We start from the raw sequence: 23,554 nt of genomic DNA on the forward strand, positions 1-23,554 counted from the left end.
CCAATACAGCAGTAGGGGTCAAGGTCATAAATATCATTAAAGCGAATCCTATCTCAAAAATTCTTTTATTTGCCATATCTTTATCTTACACTTTACATTGCCAGAAACATTCTAATTTGGACATATTTTTCAAGGTCACAGCTTGCTCAGACCTGTAAATCTCAAATTCATTAACTCTTGAATGGATCAAATCTCAATGTATGTTCGCTGCCATTCTCTAAACAGATTAAAAGATATGCAGTCATATGGGGTTCCATGTGAGCACATTGCCATTGCCAGAGTCATTTTCTCGTTTCATTTTTGGCTCACCGTAGGGGAGTCTATACAACACCATAGTGTCCGTAGTCCGTCGTCGTATCTTAATTTAAAAAATAGTGGCACGTTTTTTAACCGCTAATGCTATAAACTTGTACACAGGATCCCCCAGGTCAGGTGACCTCTGACAATGAATTTCGGTCCGATCTGATTCTTGACTTGGCCACCAGGGGGCCAGAAGTGGAAACGTAAAAAGTGAGATATCTCTCTTATGAGTGACTTGTTTTTGATAAGAATTTAATGGGAGGTTCTCCTAGCATCACATATCGTACAAGTTTTTGATTTGACCTAATTTTTAAGGTCACAGAGGTCAAATGGCATAAATTGGTTGTTGAGTGTAACGATGGCACGTTTCTTAATCGCTTAAGCTATGAACTTGAAATATAGTACACATGACTCCTTACATCAGGTCACCTCAGACACCCAATTTCGATCCGATCTGATTCTCGACTTGGCCACCAGGAGACCAAAACTAAAAAGGTACAAAGTGCGATATCTCGCTTATTTCGATGATATTTTCATGGTAGATACTCCAAGCAACGATACATCACATGTCATACCAACTTTGGTTTGACCTATATACTATACAAGTAGCATGTTTCTTATCCAGGATGAATTCCTAACCATCAAATATCTGTACGGTGAGCACAATGGCTCTTGGCCGTTTCATTTCAAAGAAGATGCAGTTCACATACTTTGTCATTTCGTTTTCCTTTCCAGGTAAACAGCTGGATCAACTGTACCACTTCTTTGCATTGTCTGCAAACTTCACTATGGTGTTTGGTCTAAATGCATTGATCAGAATTGGTGACAATTGGGATCCATCTAATGCTGTTAAGTTGTTAGATTATACAAGCAAGAGAGGTTATCAGATGGATTTTCAGCTGGGAAATGGTAAGGATGATAAAATGCCTTTTTAGCTCAGCTGATGAAAGTCAGCAGAACCAGAGCTGGTAAAATAACTACTCAGCTCAGAATGACATCTGTCCCTCCATCCATCAACATTGGTGCACATTTTGTAACCGTAATACCTAGGCACATAATCTGGCCACCAGAAAGAACAACAAAAGAAATTCCCCTGTCAAAACATTTAGCACGATTCGACTTAAATTCATCTCAACAGGGGCTCAAGGTGTAAATAAGCAAAAGAATTGAACTATTTAAAGTAAAATTAATTAAAATAATGATATGTGAAAAAATGAATTGAAAAAGCGATTCCAAATGGAGACGAACCCACGATGTACTTTGCAAAATAACATGCCATGCCAGCAGTTCTACTGAGTGAGCTAAACTGGACAATTCGGAAAGACCGCATCTAAGTAATCATTTTGACCAATAGAAATAAAATAAGTTTTCTGTTCGTCACACTTGAATACCCTCGATAGAAATCTTTTTTGAGGCCGAAAATACTACTGAAATTCCTGATGAGATGTATATATGCATGGAGGTATTATTAAGAAGGAGAGAGAACGGCCTAATACCTCAGAATTAATCCCCTACTAATCCCCGGCTTGCATTGTTTTCCCCATTGTTCTCCAATACACATTCCTCGCGGCAGCGCTCTTTGAGTACGATCATCCCTTCCGACAGCGAACCGAACTGCAGCGCCCTCTATAACATTCGACCCCTGGTCGAAAGTTTTATTATCGTGTTTCGCGCTTTGTTGTTGTTGATTTAGTAATGGCCGCGAGTTCTTCGAATTCGCGACAGAATTCTCGAAAAAAAGAGACCAATATCGCAAAAATCGGTTGATAGATTCCAGACGCACAGTAGATTTAAGGTTTGTACTATACTTACTTTCAAATTAAGAATTTAAGTGTTTCTAAAACTTTCTAGAAAGAACGATTTTGACCAATAAATAGATGAAGGTTTGAATGATTGTGTACATATTGTCAAATGCATGCGAACTGATGCGAACATTTAGAATTTTGTTTCTGAAGATCACCGTTTTCTGGAAAAGCAGTATGGCCACACCCCTCTCTCTAGCTACTTTCTATGGCCGATTAGTCACGGAAGTTGCCGATCACGACTCGGAAACTAGCTCGGCAGTTTCCGATACTTTCCGACGTAACGCGCTCGGCCGGCCGGGGTATTGGAAGGCATTAACGCGAGGGGTTTCGAATACACATATCTATTGCTGTCCAAACATCGGAAGGATGATTGTATCCTTTGAAGCTAGCTCCGTTCTCTCTCCTTCTTGATAATACCTCCATGATATATGTAATATAACTGGCATTATCATAAAGCAAATGCTTTGGTTGATGGAGCCAGTTTTTTTAATAATGTTCCCTGAGACAAGTATGAAGGACGAATGCAAGCAAAATAACCTTATCAAAATGCTTGGATGTCTGGTCCCATTCCGGGATGTGCGGTCCCATTCCTGGAGCTCTCTGCTGTTTGAAGGGGATAAAACTTCACATTTCTTTTGTTTCCGTTAGCAGACGACATAAAATGCCTCCCTTTGGTGGGATGTTCAGTCCCATACCTTACAACCCCTGAATATGTAAACAGAATTGAGGTTGAAAGAGACCTACCAGAACCAGGTACTAGTTTCCATGTTTTGTACATTGTACCAATGTATTTCAGCTGAGTGCCCAGGCCCTTCGGCCTCTTGTTTAGCATAAATTCTACGAAAGAATTTGTCATCATTGCTGCTTGAAAAATTTGCCATTATCAAAATGTTCACAAGGATAATTTTTATATACGGGGGAGGGGGTTTATGACTCTATTTATCTCATTGGCTCACCGTAGGGGGGTCTATACAATATGGCAGTGTCCGTTGTTGTTGTCGTCGTCCATCGTCTGTATCCTGTTTCAATAACCATGGCATATTTCTAAGTCAATAGAACTATGAACTTGAAACTTTGTACAAAGGACCCCCTAGGTCTCGCAATTTAAACATTAAAGGGAGTGTCGCTTGAAAACTCTGATGAAAAAGTGTAGTTTTTATTGGCCTTGTAAAAACCTGTTACCGCATATACACGTCAATGCCTATACCAGTTTCTAGCTCATCACTTACAATCGCAAATGCGATAGGGGAGCCATCTATGATTAGCCAATCCAACCAATTGACTTCTGGGCTTCTAAGAAAAATTCGCAGACATCATTTGGTTCATTTTGAGTCTACTCGGGAGCGTGGGTGTTCAATCTGACTTGCAGAGATTTCGTAATGGCGACACGTGAAAGGCGTGACCAATTTTTTTCTGCTAACAAAGTGCTAGATTAACTTGACAGAAACTCTGGTTCAGAATTGGAGGACGATAGTGAGTTGTCAGATTATGAAGACCAGTCTGATGCTGATTTGGAGCCAGAGGGGTTGATTATGACCCTGAATTTGATGATAATGACATTCAGAGTGAACATGGCAGCGATTTTGATAGTGATGAAGCTGGGCCAGCTCTGGGGCCTCATCCACCTAAGTGTGCACGCATTGCATTGCTGAATGTTCAGCCTGTTGCAAGAGCTAGGAGCCCCTCCCCACCACCTGTAGCTGGGTCTAGGACTCCTTCTCCCCCTAAAACCCCTTCTTCCCCACCTGCTGCATGAGGCCGTGGGAGTGTTACAGATCGGTAGTTTGTTTAGTCTTTGCTTGTACATGTACTTAACAGTTAAAATAGGCCTATATTTTGGTGAATCATAACAGGGTTTATGTCTGTGCCGTGCCCAATCAAGGTCGTCATTTCTTATTTTAGCATGTGATTAGATAATGTTTGATATGTTTTGTAACTCGACATTGACGCTATGACAACGAAATATTATTGACATAGGCACGAGTTTCATAACGTTTACTTTGATGTATTATGTCATTTCGCATATATAAGTTATTGACCAGCTGACCTGCTGACGTAGACTGTTGCTATGCGATTAGAAATATTTGGGTGTATACGTGGCTTTTGGGGGGGAGTTCTGGAATAGCTGTCCGTATGACAACTCCTGTACAGGAAACGCTGCCGTTCTCATCTATCGTCTATCTCGTCTATACAACCCTTATATATTTTGGAAGCCCAAGAATTACGTTTCTAAGTAAAGTGCAAATAGTGATTTTCTTGTTTTGTCGGATTCACAATCCTAGAGAAACCTGCAGTTCCTTCTACAGACCTGCTCTCCAGTAGCTTTCTATCGACTGCTGGATGGGAGCAAGATCCCCGGAAAATACGTAGCTAGCAAACTACAACAGGCGTGGCAGGGTTCGGGACAGAGGTCGAGAAAAGGGCAAGCAAGGAGACGTCGCTCCCCTCCTCCTGTAAGGGCCTGGAATGGATATAAAAACATTGTCCCTCCACTTCCTCCATTTACTGGAGATCCAAAGGTGAATATAGACTTTGGTGACAGGAGTCTTACCCCCCCTGAGAGTAGTTTCTGAGTTTTTAACTCCCGATTACTTCACCCTCATCAAAGAACAGACTAACCCTTTCTGCACTAAAAAAAACGTAAGGCCAACGCAAACTATTCACCAAATAGTTATGTTAGGGAGTGGAAAGGTTTTACTATCCCCGAGTTGAAAATATTTCTGGCCATAGTAATCCATATGGGGCTAGTGAAAAAGTCAGAGCTGAGAGATTACTGTTCTCAAGACTACATTTGCCAAAGCACTCACGTCAAGGGAAAGATGGCTGTCAATATCGTCCATGCTTCATGTTGCTGACAATGAGAACTACATACCCAAAGGGCAGGATGGCCACGATCCCATGTATAAGATGCACCCTATAGTGAACATGTTCCAAGAGAAATTCGGAAATGCACTCCGCCCCAGCCTTGAAATCAGTATAGACGAAGGCACTTGTGGCTTCAAAGGCAGGGTTTCATTCAGAGTGTACAACGTAGACAAACGACAGAAATGGGGTATCAAAGTTTATGAGTTGTGTGAGAGTAAGACAGGGTACTGTTTCGAATTTGAAGTCTTTACAGGACAAGAGTGAGCTGTGACTCGGGATAAAACCTATCATACCGTGCTTGCAATCATCGATCATTATTTGGACAAGGGCCATATTTATTTATACATGGATAGGCACTATTCAAGTCCCAAGCTTTATAAGGAGCTTCATAGGAGAAGTTTTCACTAGGCATAGTACTTGATTGTCAAAAAGACCTTGATGTTGTTTATATTGTTCTGAAACTTGATGGACATTGTCTCTTTGTACTCTATATCAGTTCCCTATTAGTTTATAAAAAATAATTCAAGACATTTTCAAGAAAATTATCCTTTATTTGATCAAAGTGCCTCCTTTCAGGAGACAAAAAGTGGCAAAGTTTCACAGATTCTGAAAAACATACAAATTCATGGATATCTATAATCTACATATCACTGTAATGTGTGATCAAGATCCTTCTAATGGTACCAAGCAAGTAGTGGTAGGGTGAGTAGTTTATTTTTAAATCCTGAAATCTTGCTTTTTTCTGTAAATTGGCTAGGATCTGGGAGTTGTTGCGTCAAAATCGGCTAGGGCTGAAAGAGTTAGGTCACATTAATTTAGGATTATGTAATTAACATTCCTGGAAAAGCCCTAGATTCATCATATGCCTAGCAAATTGTGCGCAGTAGCACAAATGAGTTGTAACGTATAGAATGATGCGAACGCTGTGGTTCCATAAAGTTAACTAAAATATTTCTAATTCTTAGAAAACAATCATAAACGTTTACAGGTTACAAAAGGATAAAGAAGCCTGATTGGTTTAATGGTGATCGTATAGTAAGAAGCTAAGTAGCTGTCAATCATGGGATGTGCGAGTTCCGGTCGCCACATTTCTCCGGGCCGCAAGAGTTCAATGTACACAATTAACAGAGTCAGATTGATGCATGCAAAACCCAATCAAAGGATTAATCTTAACGAGTTGTAGACGTGACGTCATAACGCAGTCAAAACATCCCACTTAAGTAAATCCTTAATTACCGTAGGCTAGTATGCAGACTTGTTGAAGAGGTACTTATAGTAGATACGATTGCAGACAGATACTAGCAAGTCTAGTCAAAACATTGAAAATAAACATAAGAATTATTTATATGCAAAAATCAATCAATATGTCAGGAGTCATAGTTGAATGAAGAAAAGCATACATGTTATTATAACAAAACCGAAATCTGCAGATATATACGAAAAGGCGGAACAATTATACTAAAGTGCCATAGCATTGAAAGAACAGCATTTACTTCAAAATTGAGCGAAAGATTATTCCACAATTAATCATGAAAACAAAGAGAAGTCTCTGAATACACCACTAGAATGTCTTACTTTAGTGTACTGTCTATATTTACACAATGTCATGATACAAATGATCCATTCGAGACAATCTGGCATTGTCTAGATATCACTTAGGGGGCCTATCCAGTCCTGGATTTTCTGTCCGGCCCTTTTAGCGGCTGCCTGTTTTCGAGGACGAGTTTGGGCGGTGTTATTAGTTTCAGTTTTGTTACCGGGAGTTATGGTAACATCATTATCCTTTGTTTGTTTTACACTGTTAAGACCTTCATACACTACATGACAAAAGTAGAAATCAGCTGCTACAAAAGTCACCATCGACAAAAGACATTCTGGTGACGTTCCACAGAAGTCGAAATTTCTCCACACACTGATAGACATGTTGACATGCAAAACGCAACTGCGACATATGTTTCCAGGTGACACTCGACAATAGTCAATAATGTAGCACACATTTGCTACAAAATGATCCCAACAGGCCACAGAAATCACCATTTGCCACAAATATTTTTGTGACTTTCCACAGTTGTTAACTGGTCACTACACATTCATGACATTCCACGTCAACAATGACCAAAACTCTTCTACACCGACGTCACACTTTATAACCATGGCAGACACCGAACTGGTCGCATCGGTATGTCTGTCTATCATTGTCATCATTCGGCGAAACCGAACCAGACGAATGCGATTTTCTTGATTGCGTCATCTGCTGTTACCATAAACAATGGCGGGTATTAAAACAGTACAAGCACTCAAGTATAATCAACATGAATGAGATTTACATTTTGCCTCAGAATCTTTGGACTATAGGACTGTAGCCTGTGTACCACGCAAAGGGAATTGGCTCCGTGTGCGATTTGCTCTGTACTCATTCTAATTCAAACGACCAACATGGATTCATAAGTAGTGGATGAATTGCAATCCAAATCACAGGGTTTACATCCAATTGTCTTGTTTTGTCTTCCTAGCAATTAATATTAAACTGGATGTTAATATATTTTGTTCATTTATTTCTTGGGTAAACGTGTATTGAAATTGGTCGGGGCATATTTACCAATATTACCAATTTGAACCTTACCGGTGACGTCCAATTCAGTAGCGATTTCGGCTAGCTTTTTCCTCTTTTCGTTCCTATCGTGGTACAGAGGGGACTTGACGTTGAAGACACATTCTTGCACCCCCCCCCCCCCAAAGATCACAAAATCTTGATGTTTTTTTTAAATACCACGTAGCCATCTTCCTGTCCCATGAGCAACAGGTCTCCAAAAATTGAACACGTTCAATTCAGCTGTCCACAGCTTTCCACAGGCTTTCCACAGGGGTAAACATGCCCACAAAGGTCACTGAGTGAATACACACTGAATGACTTTTGTAAAAGATGACTCAAGAGTTTGAAGCTGGAGCCCCCACCTGAAACACGGTCACAATAGTCGCAATCATCTATACACCTATTGACTTTTGTGGTCAACTTTATACAACTTTCAACAAGGCGGGACATATGGATACTTCGTAACAAAAGTTCCAATCGTTTACACATTGCAAAATTTTTTTGGAAACAAGCCACAAAATGACTTTTGTCATGCAGTGTTTGGAGGCCTTTAGTGTTATCATCACTGCAGCAGACTTCCAATGGGTACAATTTTGTAATCGGGCGAATCGTTCTTATGTTTTTCGTTCGGATATTTGCAGCACAATGCCATCATTGCCAGTTATCAATGATTCCACAACTGCTAAATCCCAGAGAAGTCCCTTCTTCATGTCCGCATGGACTAGAACGACGTCGCCTGCTTTGATCCTGTTGGTCAGTTGACCCGTTTTCATACGTTCATGTCTCTCCCTGAGAGCGGTTAGATACTCATGTTCCCATTTGATCCAGAATGTTCGTAGAATTTCACCAAGCATGGTGGAACGTTTAGTAAGAGTGTCTCTGGTTTCATAAGTAGGATCCATGATTTCAGCAGTATCCAGGATAACATGAGGAAGAGTGTTCAGCAGACGGCCATGCAGTAGATGAGCAGGGGTTAAGGCGAGAACGTAATTTTTGTGAGACCAATTAGTCTCTCATAGAAGCCACCCCACCAGGGGGCACGCTTTGCAATGAAAGCCCAGTCAACATTGTTGTTTGTCATATATGTTTGAACAGTTGCATTTTGGATTTTCTCCTTCCCCGTCTCAACGCTTGAAATGAAAGTTGTTGCGTTGTCGCTGATCACTGAGCAGGATGTGAGCGTCTCGCGGCAAAACGGCGGAAAGCGTGCAGAAATGACTCTGTAGTCAAATCTGTAACCAGCTCTAAGTGAACTGCCCTTGCGTTGACCACTGTCAGTTTTGACTAACATTTCACCAGTGAAGTCTACACCGCTAATCTGAAAATGGTGAGTGTTTTGTGAGCGACAAGCAGGTAATGGCGCGCAAATTGGTTGCGCATACGGTAAACCACAAAGTAGTTTACACACTACACATTTCCAAAGTACTGCCTTGACAGTCACGCGTATCTTTGTTATCCAGTAAGTTTGGCGTAACAGAGTTACTGTCAATTGCAGCCCTGAATGCAGTGTTTTGCGATGCGCGTCATCAGTGATGAGCTTAGTGAAACCATGTTGAGGGGGAAGCAATATTGGAAATTTTGCGCTTTCGCTGATCGGAGTGTTATGCAATCTACCCCCACAACGAACAATGCCCTGGTCTAGAATCAACTTGAGTTGGCGGACAAGCGGAGGTGGCACGTGCCTTGCGTCAGTTTGGATGCGGTCTATTTTGCGCGGGTAACTGGACGCCTGGACAGATTTAATCCAGGTAGTATTTGCGCTATCAATCTCTTTAGCATTGAGATTAGCATCAATATTTCGATGGTTGGCTGATTGCTTCAGATTACTGATGAACCTGAGAACTTGCGCAGCGTACCATACCGTTCCACACTAATAACTTGGCCTATGCAAACTTGTTGGTTATCAGGTTTTCCGGTTTCCACAAGATTCACTGATTCAGATGGTACGGTTGTGTCTGGCACCAAATCTACAATAGATTCAACGAGTATTGGCGGAGGAAAGTTTCCCGTGTGTAGCCACTCAGGCCCGTACCACCACAGATCATTGCAGTAGGGCAGTACATGAAGTTATTGACGTTGTAACCTTTGATTTCATTCACACGATTTTGAACGAAGGTGGAAATGGCTTAGTGCTGTTTAGCCAGTGCAAGACTATTTGGCTATTGGACCAAAGTGTAGTGGATGTCACTGTCTGACGTAACTGACTGCGTACGTAATGAAACAAGCGCGCGGCTAACAGGGCGGCCATTAACTCTAAGCGTGGAAGTGTAATTTGCTTCGTTGGGGGCACTCTAGACTTGACAATGACTAACGCAATTTGATTTCCACAGCGTAGATGAACACATGCGCCGTAGGCTTTGACGCTACTGTCCCCAAAGGCATGAAGGTGACAAGGCTCCGTTGAGCTAGCATCCAAGTTTGGAAAGTAATGCCGTTTGATATGGCATTGCGTAGATGCGAATTGTAAGTCATCAGCAATAGTTTGCCATGTGTGACATAGATCTGCTGACAATGGTTCGTCCCATTGTAGACCTTCTTTCCAGAGCGACCGGAGGAAGATGTGAGATCTTATGGTTACAGGACTCAAGTGGCCTAACGGATTGTAAATTAGACTAGAGCATTTGAGCACTTCGCGCTTTGTGGGCGCTTGAGAAGACCTGAATTCAGGCGTTTTGAAACCAAGAGTATCAGAGTTTGTATCCCAAATCAAACCAAAAACAGGTGTGCTGCTGTCCGAATATACGGTACCGGCGTTTGTTGCAGCTTCATTCAGTAGTTTGCTATTGGATGCCCAAGATCTGAGGTTTAAACCTTTTGATTCTACTAACGCATTGGCTGACTTGAAGTAATCCAGTGCCTCTTTGTCGGTTGTAACCCCACTGATTACATTATCGACATAGATGTAGTCAGAAATGTCTCTGGCGGTCTCCGAGTCATTTTCCTGTAGATGCGGGCAAATGACGGCGTTGAGAATGGCTGGACTTGCGATGGAACCAAATAAGACAGACGAAAACCTGTGTACAATGAAATCACTCTCTGGGTCGCTCGGATCGGACAACCAGAAGAATTTTGTGAAATCTCTGCAGTTTTCATGTAACCCAACGTGAAGGAAAGCTTTTTCCAGATCACTACTGAGTGCGATGGGATGATCCCTGAAGCGGATGAGGATGCCTGCCAAGTCATTTGGAAGTTGAGGACCCTTTCGCAGACAGTCATTGAGACTTGGTGTGGTTGGCGACTTGCAACTACAGTCGTAAACAACGCGGATAGGCATGGTTGCCGAGTCCTTTTTGACGCAGTGATATGGTAGATAATGTCCCGATCGGGGGTCATCATCCTCCACACGCTCAACAAAACCACATTGGGCTTGTTCCTGTATAATGTGGTCATATACTTGAATCGTATCAGGCGGAAGGCGTCTCACCATGTTTCTGGTGCGGGCCTTAGCAACGTTAATGTTGGTTGGTAGATGCGGATGCTGGGGTTTCCACGGCAGTTTTGAGAAATAATGTTTCTCGCATTTTTATATATTGTCAGTGCAGAATATCTCAAGATCATTGGTCGAGTGATCAGTTGTTTGATCGGTGATACCAATGCTGTCGAGATACCAGAGTTTTGTTAGTAGGTCAGGTTCAGAGATGGGTGGTGACGTCACCATAACCTGAAAACTGCTAACATCAGTCGGAAACTCTGGGTCACATGATGAGGTAGGCCCAGACAAGAGGTAACCGAGAGCGGATGAAACGGCAGTTGGGCCATCCCCTTTTACCACGATTACCAACAAACTGCCAATAGAAATCAGCGCCGATCAGAACGGAAATTCCAAGTGAATTCTGACTGGATAGTGGCTGAGCTAATCTCAGGCCGCGGATATGCGATTGTTGAGAGGGACGCAGATTGAAGGAACGATTAAAACGCTAAGCCTTATCTGGGAACCTGTTGTAGTTTTAACGCTAACAGAAGTGTAATTAACTTTCTGCCTAACTGGTTCCGAACCAAAGGTTGCGATGTTGACAGTTGTTTCACCATCCGGCTTTAGCTGAAGTTTAGCGGCTCACTCTGACGTAATGAAGGATTTGGTCGAACCTTCATCAAAGAGAATGTTGGCTTGGGTGTGTGATTGATCCCTTTTCACAACAGCGTTTGCGGTTTTCCAAAGAATCAAACTAGTCAGTTGTGCGTCGTCGAGAGTTGCTACCGTGATTATACGTTCATCGGCGGCGGCTTAAGCGGTGGGCCTTTCAGAAGGCGCGGAAGCGGATGCTGATGGCGTCGGTGAATTAAATTGGGTAGTATTGTGCAGCGAAGTATGGTGATTGCGATTACATTGTCGTCATTTGAAATTCAACTCACAAAAACGTGTTGAATGCTTCTTACTTAAACAATTCCAACAAACGCCCGCCCTTTTAACGATATCCAAATGTTTGTTTGGATCCTTAACCCTTTGGCAATCTAGCGCGTGATGCGAATCATTACAATATAAGCAAGACCTACGAGACTGATGAGACTGAGACTGGGGATGAGATTGAGAATGAGACTTGGAATGAGATTTGGATTGAAGATGAGGCTGATAATGAGACTTGGAATTAGAATTGCCTATGTTGGTAAATAGTGCTTGGGCGGATGCAGTTGGAACACTGTACTCATGATCATAATCCTGTCTAGAATCACACAGATCCCCATGCTTACCTGCACGCATGGCCGTTATTTCCTTCCGAATTGCTTCACGTAAATCCTTCAAACTCCCATCGTCATACCCATGATCTCTGGAAATGTTCCTTAGAAAGTTCTCTGGCAGTTTTTCTGTGATGATCGGAATAAGCAGTTCCCGTATGATGTTTCCTGGCGTCCTATGGCTTGTAGACCCGAACGTATATCTCCACGCTGTCATGGAATGACTGTAATGAAGTGATAGTTTCCATTGGTGACGGCAGCGACCACAAAGCTCTCATGTAGGCATATCTTAGTTTGTGTTGCTGTCCGTATCTCTCGGTTAGGAGATCCATCGTGTTGGTGTAGTTATCGCCGGTGAGCGAAAGGCCTTCAATAACAAGAGTCGCATCTCCCTTCATCTGTGCCCGCAAGTATTGAAACTTTTGAATACTCTCGAGTGAGATATTTGAGTCTATAGCAGCGTCGAAGGAGTCTTTGAAACTTTGCCATTTTAGAATGTCCCCGGCAAATGTGAGCAATTGCAACTTAGGTAGATTTACCGTTTTGCCTTACGATTGGTGGTGCCGCTTCCCGACGTGGTGTCAGAATCCTCTGTGCTGACAGAGGTGTCCAAGGCTGGGACTGGCGCACGTTTCCTCTCCAGTAATCCCTTGAAACGCTTTACGTCCTCCTTGACTCGTATTACGTAATCATCTGCCTCTTCGTACGTCTCGGCGTAATCCGTTGTCCCAAGGAGTTTTTCGTTAATTTAATCCTGAGTAACTTCAATGGTTTCCAATTTGGCACAAATGTTTTCAATGGTAGCCTCCAAGAGGTCACCATCTGTAATAGAGAGTTCTTCTGCAAGAGCATAAAATTTCTTCCCTTTCTCAACCTGTTTTTCTATCTGAGCGCGTTGACTGTCCAGTTTCTGTTTTAACTTATCCTTCCTGGTCTTAGGCACCAATGTGCGCAGTGGCACAAATGAGTTGTAACGTATAGAATGATGCGAACGCCGTGGTTCCATAAAGTCAACTAAAATATATTTATCACTTAGAAAACAAGCATAAAGGTTTACAGGTTACAAAAGGATAAAGAAGCCTGATTGGCTAATGGTGATCGTATAGTAAGAAGCTAAGTAGCTGTCAATCATGGGATGTGCGAGTTCCGGTCGCTACACAAATAAAGTGAGTGCTCAATTAATCGGTGGTTGACTGGAATTTTACCAAGTCCAATATGGGGCAATAGTAAGTTCAACCACTGGTCGATTGAACTAACTTCGACAGTTGCAATTGTTGTTTCTGGTCAGGTTGATTTCATATAGGCCAAGAAAAGCGATCAAACACAACTAGGGCCTAGATCTCTTGTGTGCGGACAAACCAGGTCCAGGGTCACATGATTTTATGCACTATTAAAGGGCCAGGGTTTATTCACCCCTCAATTCTAAAAAGTCGTACCATGTTGAGCTATAACCTGATGATTTTGATGGGGTTGGTAGTTTTATTGCCACGTCTTATGTTTTGCCAAGGCAATTTCAAATGGAGAACGAGAAACTGTTGCAGAAAACCATGTGCAAACCCTCTACAACTTTAACCCTTTCCCGTCGTACATATGGGATAAAACACCGTCGTATTTGGTGCATCCCGCATGGACGACGGGATGCCTAAAAACCCATCTAAAATTTAGCCTGATCGGTGCTGCCATCTTTACAGTTGCTCAAACTAATCTAGACTGCTGTTCACAGTGTATTTCCCAACGTATCGTCTGCTACACTTGCAAATGGCGGGCAATAGCCAGAGGCAGCGTTTCGATTTGGGTCAAGTTGTGTCACAAATTCTCAACGATGACAGTGATTCTGGTGATGAAGGATTGGATCTCGGTGAATCTTTAGTGCATCAAGATGCAGGATATGATAGTTCTGGCATTGATTATGACTCTGATGATAAATATAATCTCGATACTACCAATTCTGAATTGTTTGTTCAGACTGGCACCCAGTCTGATGTAGGCCCACACATAGACATGGATGTGCAAAGTGATCTGTCAGATTATGACTCTGCTGACAATGATAATGCAATTAGTGCGCCTGTACCTGCTTGTGTGCCACTACCAGCTCCAGTCATCACTGGCCCTGTTCAAGCTACTGCCAAACTAAGAGGTCAAGGTTTGGGGTCAAGTTCTATAAACTGTGTACCAATAACGGCATCTTGCTTGACTTTACAATATACTGTGGGGTTAGATTACCAGAAACCCAAGGCTTGTCAATTGCAGAAACCATAGTTGCCACTCTAATTGAGCCTCACTTGAATGCCAGGAGGTGTGTGTTTCTTGACAATTACTATATATTACCAAACCTTGCAGCTTGGTTAGTATCAAGGGGCACCTACGTTACTGGAACTGTAAAATCAAACAAGAAGAACTTTCCTAAAGAATTTGCTGCTGCCAGAGTTGAGAAGGGACAGACAATCTTCTATGGTGTGATGATGAACATGTCTTGGCGGTCAAGTTCCGGGCCCTCAAGGACAAGTCCATTGGAAAGCCCAATACCATACGTCTGTTGAGCACAGCAACTGGTGCTGACACTGCTCCTACTGGGAAGAAAGATAGACAACAAAATGATATCATAAAACCTACCTGTGTGATTGAGTATAACCACCAGATGAGAAGGTTGGATCAGATGGACCAGCAACTCCATGGATTTCACATGTGTGGGAAATTGTACAAATGGTACAAGAAGGTTACCTTCCACCTGATTATGCAAGGCAGCCTTAGTGCAAGCAAACTGTACAGTGGGCATGAATGGACCGCAGTTCCTTTCCTAAACTTTCTGCATGATTTTATCGCTATGCTATTGACTTCAAGCCCAAAGCTGAACCGTCTGCTTATCTGTGAGGAGACCCTTCATCGACTCACCGGCCGCCACTTTTCAGTGTCCTGAGGATATCAAGAGAGTGGAAGGCATCCATTAGCCGTCTGTAAACTTTTCGTTTCCGCTCATTTTAACGAGAACGCTTTGAGTAATAACCATGTTACTTTTTATGTGGGTAGAAAAAGATGACGTGTACAGCGGGCATTACAAACCAATGACTCTTTCACGATGTCAACTAAACCCAGTCAGCTATGACACCAGCTGCCCAGGGTTGTCTGAAAAACACTTCACTTTCCTAATACACCAACTCAATGTGCTCACGGGGGCATATGCCTCGCCTTGCCTTGCTCTTGTTCATCATTGATGATCTCAAATGCATTGGGGAGCCATCTACAGTTTGCCAATTGAACTAATAGACTTCTGGGCTTCAAGTAAAAATTCACAGATGATATTTGGTTCGTTTTGAGTCTGCTGGGGGGGGGGGCGTGGGTATTGAATCTGACTTGCAAAGATTTCGTAATGGTCGTAACCTTTTTTCCTGCAGGTATTATTGTATATATAATTCTGAAACTTTTTGGACATTGTCTCTTTGTATTATATATCAGTTTATACATGTAAGTTATAATTCAAGCGATTTTCAAGGAAATATTCTGTTATTCGATAAAAATGGTTTCTGACAATTCTTCGGAAAAAATTCAGGACACAAAAATTGGCAAAATTGAAGAGACTCAGAAAAATATTCAAATTCATGGATATCTATAATCAACATATCACTGTAATGTGGGGATCAAGACCTTTCTAATGTAATGGTACCAAGCAAGTAGAGGTAGGGGGAGTATTTTTTTAAAAATCCTGAAATCCTGCTTTTTCCTGAAAATCAGCTAGGATCTGGGAATCGTCGCGTCAAAATCGGCTGAAAGAGTTAAAGCCCTTATAAGAAAGTACTGGAAATAATTGAAGATAGAAAATACTGACTATGACGGGAACTGTGATAAAATTTCATTACAGTCGGTTGTAACTATTGTTAATAGTCGAGCATGAAATGCAGTGGCCCCTGAATCCATGGCCAAGGTTTTTCAGGTGGCCGGATTGACACCTGAGGCTGATGGACATTACCGTGATGTAAACGGAGATGACTTACTTTTGGGGTTAGACAAACTGTCCGACGATGAAGGCGGAATGATTAGGTTAATTTTGAAGAATATTTAGAGTAGAAACACGTTTTCATTTGCTTGAAACACCACAAAAAGAATCAATCTTGATAATGTTTGTTGTGTTATTACATTTTATTGGTCTGGTTTGTACGGTGAGATTTTTTTAGGCTCACCCCGTACAAAGAGTGTTTAGCATTCCCACTGCTTTGAAAACTGATACAAGTTAGTTGTGCCAATTGTGCACATTCAAAAATAGAGTCAAGAATTTTTAACAAAATGACACCATATTATGAGAAACCAGACTGGTGTCAAATTCCATGTCTTTTGTGGAAGAATGCAGACCTATACTGGACACCCAAATGGGCCTCAAGTGCATAATATAATAACTTCCCTCAGAACTGGGTCACCACTGATTAATTGAGTAGTCACTGTATATTTGTAGGCCTCTGCCCATGTCAGTGCTAGGTGGGTTGAAAACTAGTTCCTTTCAAAACCTCATGATTAAGCCCATTGGAAAAGTTTGAAAAAGCTGCAAATAAAATCACCATGTAATCATAAACAATAGGTGATTTTTTTCTTCAAATGCTAGCTTGCCCTAGCAATAACTCTTATTCATAAGCAGATTCAATTTTGAAACACTGTGAGTAATTATTGCTAATTTCCACATTACTGCCCACCCACTTGATAATTGGCCTAAGCTCTACCTTGACAACACTCACAGGGCTGTCAATTGCAGTCTGACCATTACAGCCTCTATATTTTTTCAATTAATTTCGACACACTTACTGAGAACAACCAGAAAGTCCAAAAATGCGAGCATAGCTTGGATTACTTTCATGGAAGGCTTGCATGATGTTTGGCAAGCTTGAAAGCCTATTGTGTGTTTTGGCAAATGATCTCGTCACAAGTGAATTTGTTCCGTAAAGACTAACATAGCGTTCATTCCTGGCGGCCGACGTGGCTCGCCCCGCTCTTCTGCATATGATGTGTACCGCATTTGGTTCGGTTCATAAGATGCTATATATCGCCAAAATACAACACAATTTTTTTCCCTCTAATAATACACTTATATTTTTTATCAAGATTTTGGTTTTCACCGCCTGCGTAAATAGGGAAACGGCGGGAAAATAATTGCCACTGAAAATTGCAAAATGTGATCACGTTTTCGAGATGCGGTCGCACAGTGCACCCTGGTAAAAAAGTGAACTTTGACCCCTGTCTAGGTAGATGAAATGTTGAAGTCGGGGAAAAAAATCATCTGGCCGCATGCTTTGACAAAGCTCCAGTTCCAGTGATCAGATGGATTTCGAAATAAATGTGTACCAAATGGGGTTTTCAGTTTGCAATAGATGTTTTTGTTGACAATGACATGGTTCAATTGATTTTCTAGTCAACTTTATATACAACTGTAAGGATAAATATAATAAATAAATCAAAAGCATATAAAACAGGCCTGTAAACATGGTTAATACAATAGACGATAGGAAAGAGAGAAAATGGAGAAATTTGAAAAGTCGTAAATGTGAATACCAAATTGGGATATACATACCGAATGTGGAACCTCTAGCACTTTCGCATAGACCGGGAACAGGAGTAAATTCAACCACAGAGAAAATAAAGTTAAAGTATTGACCGGAAAACGCAAGGCCTGCGAATCCTCGGAAAGAGGAAACGACAAAACCAGGGCCCCCTTGATGAATATCAAATGTTAGGCCTGCGAATCCTCGGAAAGAGGAAACGACAAAACCAGGGCCCCCTTGATGAATATCAAATGTTGGTACATATATTTGGGGCTAAATCTTCCCCTTGCTTAGGTAATTATTGTCTCCTTCGTTGTGCCCAAGACAAAATCAACTCTGGGTTTACTAAGCGCCGTCCTCTATACCATCGAGCATTCGTTCTATGTCGATAATATGATCAAGGCTCTTGAACAACCTTTGAGGCAGTTGAACTTGCAATGGAACCGCGTCTGAACCGCACTAATACACCAACCAAAGTGTAAATGAGATCTGGACAAATGAGTAAATGGTTGTTCATTCTATCACCCCTGTATGTTGCGGCAGCATCAAAACCACCCACAATTTATCGAGTTTCTTTGGATTCACTACACCATGGGGCAAATAGTATGTCCGGTCACTGGTTTGTTTAGACTCCTCAGGTGTCAACTTCAGAGCAAACCCACCTTTTACATAGCCATTCATAACGCTCATATATTTTTCACACAGAGCGCTATCCTTATAGAGCTTCAAGACTTTGAAATTGACGCTCTACTAATGTGCGATTGTTTTGTAATTTGACAGGGAGTTCAGACCACAATAAGCCAACCTCATAATGACCACTCTGAGTATGACGTACTGATCGAGTCTAATTGAGCCTGTGCCCTTTGATCATTCATAGATATTGGTTTTTTAGACACTAACTTAGATCGGAAACTGTCAGTTTGCTAAAATTTCTCAACCAGTGCATGTAGGTTGTCATCACTGACATGAATGAAATTGGCACCAGGGCTTGTGTTGCAATTGAGGTTTCCATTGTTATGTACAACGGGTCCCATGACCGTCCAACCCAGCGGGTTTTGAAAGCCATGGGAAGGTCGTCAGGACCTTCACGACCCTCAAGTGGAAGGAATGCCCTTTTTGTGTCAACTCCAATCAATACAGTAATTTGACCTGCATCAACTGACTAAAGATTCAAATCTTGAATGTAGGGCCAAACTGAACACTTACTGTCGTTACTTGGCACCGACTGTTGCGGCGAATTGAATGGGGCATTTAAAGTCCAGGCATTGGTAACTTTCAAGGGAGTCATGTTTGGGTCATTAGGGTCACTCAACCAGAAAGACACTCTTTTAGAGTTCTGGGCTGGTTCGGTTTCCCTTATATTTCCAATGGAAAGGGTACAATGTGGGCCATTAAGGCCTATGTCTCTAGCAAATGATTCTCTGATAAGAGTGGCCTGGCTACTCGAATCGAGCATAGCGAAGGGATCAATGACACGACCGTTGGGCGTATGCAGCCGTACGGGCAAAGTCTGCAGATACACTGCATTTGAGATGGGTCGCGTCATTGTTACTGTCTTTATGCCAGCAGAATCATCAGCTCGGGCTTCTCTGGTGAATGATTGATGTAGTAGGGATGAATGATGTTTGCCGCAACCATCAGTGTTGCACCTATTCTTTGAAACACAGAGGAGTTTCTCTTTTGGGCTTTTCTTTTCAAAGACCGGACATTCAGTGTCCCTTAGTGCAAAACTGACAATGCTTGACTATGGTGAAGTTGAAGCGGCCGGTGCGACCGGGGTTGTAAGCGTAGCCTGTTTAACAATGGGAAATTTACCACCGACGAGTTGTTGGTTCGAGTCCTCCACCGTAGCGAAGAGCTTTCTCTTTCTCCAGTAGCCACTGGTAGCTCTACCGTTGGATCACCCTTACCAATTTTAACCACATATCTACCCCAAGCCTCCTTCATATTGTAAGGCAGGCGTTAGGTTAGATCAACCAAGAGTCCCTTACCCTTAAGGTCAGCCGTGTAGCCCATTGTCCGAAACACTTGTTCCAGTTGACTAACTTGGGTACAATACCCTGGCAAATCGGAATATGTTTTGTAATTTTGGCCACTGGTGTAGTTTATGAATAAAGGCCTCAATAATGTGGGTTGTATTGCCATACCTAGATTGCACTTCTTGAAATGCACTGATGTAGCTGTTCCCACTCAACAACAACCCGAGCACCTTGCTCCTTGGTTCATCCCCCAAAAAGGACTTCAAATAACCTAGCTTTTGGGAGTTTGACAATAACGGATTGTTATCAATGAGGTTTTTAAAACCCAAATGCCATTCTGGCCATTCTGGCCATTCTGTGGGCTCACCATTGAAAGTTTTGATATTTAATTTGGGAAGTCCTAATTTGGGAAATGAGCCAGGGGGACAACACTGGACTTTGTTGAACGATCGTAGGGTTTAGAACGACACGAGGAGTTTCGAATTTGATATGAAGTGGAGAATTGGGTTGAACGTTTTCCCAGCACAACGCCTCTACGCTTCGTACAGGTATTTCCACATGATGAACATTTTGATCCTCCAGCCAGTCTTTAGTACGAACAGAACTCGTTCGAACGGTACCAAACAATTTTTTAGTGTCAGACACTTGCAACTTTTTCAGCTCAAGCTTGGTTTCCAGCGTTCTCGACTTACGTTCCCTTGGTATTTGACGAAGCTTCGTGGTTTCGCAGAGATCTGAGTCCTTGAGTGCTTGCATTTGAAGCTCGGGGTCAAGCATGAGGTCGGCTTTAGTGATTTCCCGCTGCGTTTCCGATAATTGGCTCTCGTTTATGGAACCGATAATTCAATAACCTTCATTAGGACTTTTGTGTCCAATACTTGCTTCGTCTAGGCCTGCCTCATCGGACAGTGCAAACGCACTGGCCCCGACTGCCTCTCGGGCCCTGAGGGACAGTTGTATGAACGTCCGTATTGACTTTTTCTGTACATGATCCTGGATTATTCGATTATATACGATTCCGCGGACTCCTGCTCTAGTTCATATATATACCCATATCATGGTTCTGTTGCATCATGATTCAGTTTGGTAGTTGTGTACGTGGTCTATTCGTTACTCTGTTGACAACGACATGGTTCAATCAATTTTCTAGTCAACTTTATTGGTAACTGTAAGGATAAATATAATGCATAAATCAAAAGCATAAAAAACAGGCCTGTACAAAAACATGGTTAATACAATAGACGATAGGAAATGGAGAAAATGGAAAAATTTGAAAAGACGTAAATGTGAATACCAAACTGGGGTATACATACCGAATGTGGAACCTCGAGCACTTTTTGACTAGACCGGGACAGGAGTGAATTGCAATGTCAGGGGACTGAATTTATAGGGCGAACCCAGACGCTTTCATAGGCGCCTGGCAAACCCTTCCAAGAAAGGACAAAGGAAAATGCTATAAATAGCCACAAGGCCTATGGAAGCGCCCGTGCAGGCGGTCAACTCATAAACAAAACTCCCGCCTGGGTGAACCGCAGAGAAAATAAAGTTAAAGTATTGACCGGGAGATTGGAATCTCCAACAGTTTTCATTCCTTCCCCTCTCCCTTTTAACATATTTGTTGAATAAAAGGTGCTTTTGCAGGGTCTATCAATCAGGCTGGAAAATTGTTTTTACGGGCGTAATCCCAAAAACGATGCGCTAATTATGTTCCTGTGGCGGCCGTTGTGATGCATGTATGTGTGAGCTTTGGTGGGTGGAGGCAGCAGTTTGAAGTTTAAAGTTGATATGCATGCATAAAAACCCTAACGGCCAAGTAAGAAAACACAAACGCCCGACCACCAAACGACCAACTGCACTTGAAACATGATAGGCACCCATTGACCGCTCTCACTTGACTGCACAAACAAGAACTTCATTGACGTAAGAGGTCTCGGAGCTGCTCTCGTGTAAAGAAAAAATTAAAAATATTCCTCAAGCGGTTTCGAAGGAACCCTCACCACTTGAGCATTGCTGTCTTACCCACTATGCCATGAAGCCGTTGTTGTAAATGAACATATTTTTCAGTTTTTCATTTCATGTACAAGCTTGACAGAATACCGTCTTTTGTGCCATCCGTACCATTTTCAGTTTTAATGGGGCCTTTAAAATTTGCTCTTTTACAATATTGGCAAAGTGAATTCATAAGATATATAATTAGGAGATGAACATGACACCCTGTGATGATTATAGGTGCTCGCAGCTATTTTTAGCTCACCTCTTAGCAGAGGTGAGCTTATCCCATACCGTGGCGTCCGTCGTCCGTTGTCGTCGTCGTCGTCCGTCGTCCATTAGCAGGGCACGTTTCGTAACTGTTAGAACTATTGAGTTGAAACTTGGTACACATGTACCCTTATGTGATGACACCTTGCAGACCAAGTTTCGGTTCGATTCGTTTCATGGTTTGGCCACCAGGGGGCCAAACATTAAAAGTGAAAATATGCAATATCTCCCTTAATAGTAGTCGGGAAATTTTGAAAAAAATATGGTAGGTACTTCTAGCAATGGTGCATCATATATTCTCCGGGTTTTTGATTTGACCTCCTTTTTAAGGTCACAGAGGTCAAATGGTGTAAATTGGCCGTTAGGATGTTACGATGGCACGTTTCTAAACTGCAATGACTATTGATACCAAATTTGGTACACATTTACCCCTTAGTCAGGTGATCTCAGGGACCGAAGTTTGGTCCAATATGATTCACCACTTGACCACCAGGGGGCAAAATCCAAAAACCTTAAAAATGTGATTATTCCTTAACTTCTTGCCCGATTGCCACCAATTTGATATCATGGGTACATCTAACCACCATACAGTATATGTCACACAGGTTTTTAATTTGACCTTCTTGTCAAGGTCACAGAGGTCAAATGGCTTAAATTGGCCATCAGGCCGTAACTATGGCACGTTTCTTAATTGCAATGACTATTGATCACAAATTAAGTACACATGTACCCCTTGGTCAGGTGATCTTAGGTACCGAAGTTTGGTGCGATCTGATTTGCCGTTTGGCCTCCAGGGAGGGGGCCAAATCCTAAATTCTTCAAAATGCCATTATTCCTAGTAATGACTTGCCAGATTGGCACCAATTTTATATCATAGGTACATATAATTCTAACAACCATTCAATGTGTCACCCGGGTCTTCTTTGATTTGACCTACTTTTCAAGGTCACAGAGGTGAATGTGCTGTAAATTGGCCATTTTGGGGAAATTGTAATTGCTTGGACCTACATCAAACCTAACACTACATGACACAATACCATGCTCTTTATCCATCTTTCCTCCACATGAGGTGAGCACAATGGCCCTGGCCATTTCATTTTATATTTAACTCTTTCAGTGCCCAAGGACGTACATGTACGACCTAAATATTAAGGTATTTTAGTTCCTCCAGACGACACCAGATGTCCCCAAGCTACTCAAATGTGGTTCATATGGTTTCTCTGGCCTGGGGCGTCCAAATTGAATAATTTTTTCGACTGAGAGGATGGGGTGGGGTTTGCCACCCCTCATTTTAGGTGAAAAATGGTGAAAATCGGCCAAAAATACCACTCCCTCAAAAAAATTTAGAACATAATCCTAGTATGCCCCTACTTATTACTGCTGTTTTATTGAAACAGGAGGTAAAGACAAAGGTTTTGAAGAATTTTGATGAGTGTATCTCAATTATTTTTGTGAGATTTTGGGTAGTGACAATGCCCAAAAATGCCCAAATCCTGGCCCTGAAAGAGTTAAAGATGCAAAAAAAAAATGTCCCGCTTTGCTAGTATTAAAACCATG

At 42.1% G+C, this 23,554-nt stretch overlaps 1 protein-coding gene across 4 annotated transcripts in view; it reads left to right on the forward strand.

The window, feature by feature from the left end:
- LOC135486856 (heparanase-like) overlaps positions 1-23,554 on the forward strand; it is a 125,944-nt gene that overhangs the window by 26,451 nt on the left and 75,939 nt on the right. For 2 of the 4 annotated variants that reach the window (XM_064769966.1, XM_064769967.1), the window contains exons 4-5: positions 1,036-1,209; positions 2,754-2,858. In XM_064769966.1, coding sequence (XP_064626036.1) covers positions 1,036-1,209; positions 2,754-2,858 — 279 coding nt within the window. The remainder of the gene's footprint in view (positions 1-1,035; positions 1,210-2,753; positions 2,859-23,554) is intronic. The other 2 variants (XM_064769969.1, XM_064769968.1) reach the window with 1 other exon arrangement.

The sequence above is a fragment of the Lineus longissimus genome, chromosome 4 (assembly GCF_910592395.1).
Source record: "Lineus longissimus chromosome 4, tnLinLong1.2, whole genome shotgun sequence".
NCBI classification, from domain to species: Eukaryota; Metazoa; Nemertea; class Pilidiophora; order Heteronemertea; family Lineidae; genus Lineus; species Lineus longissimus.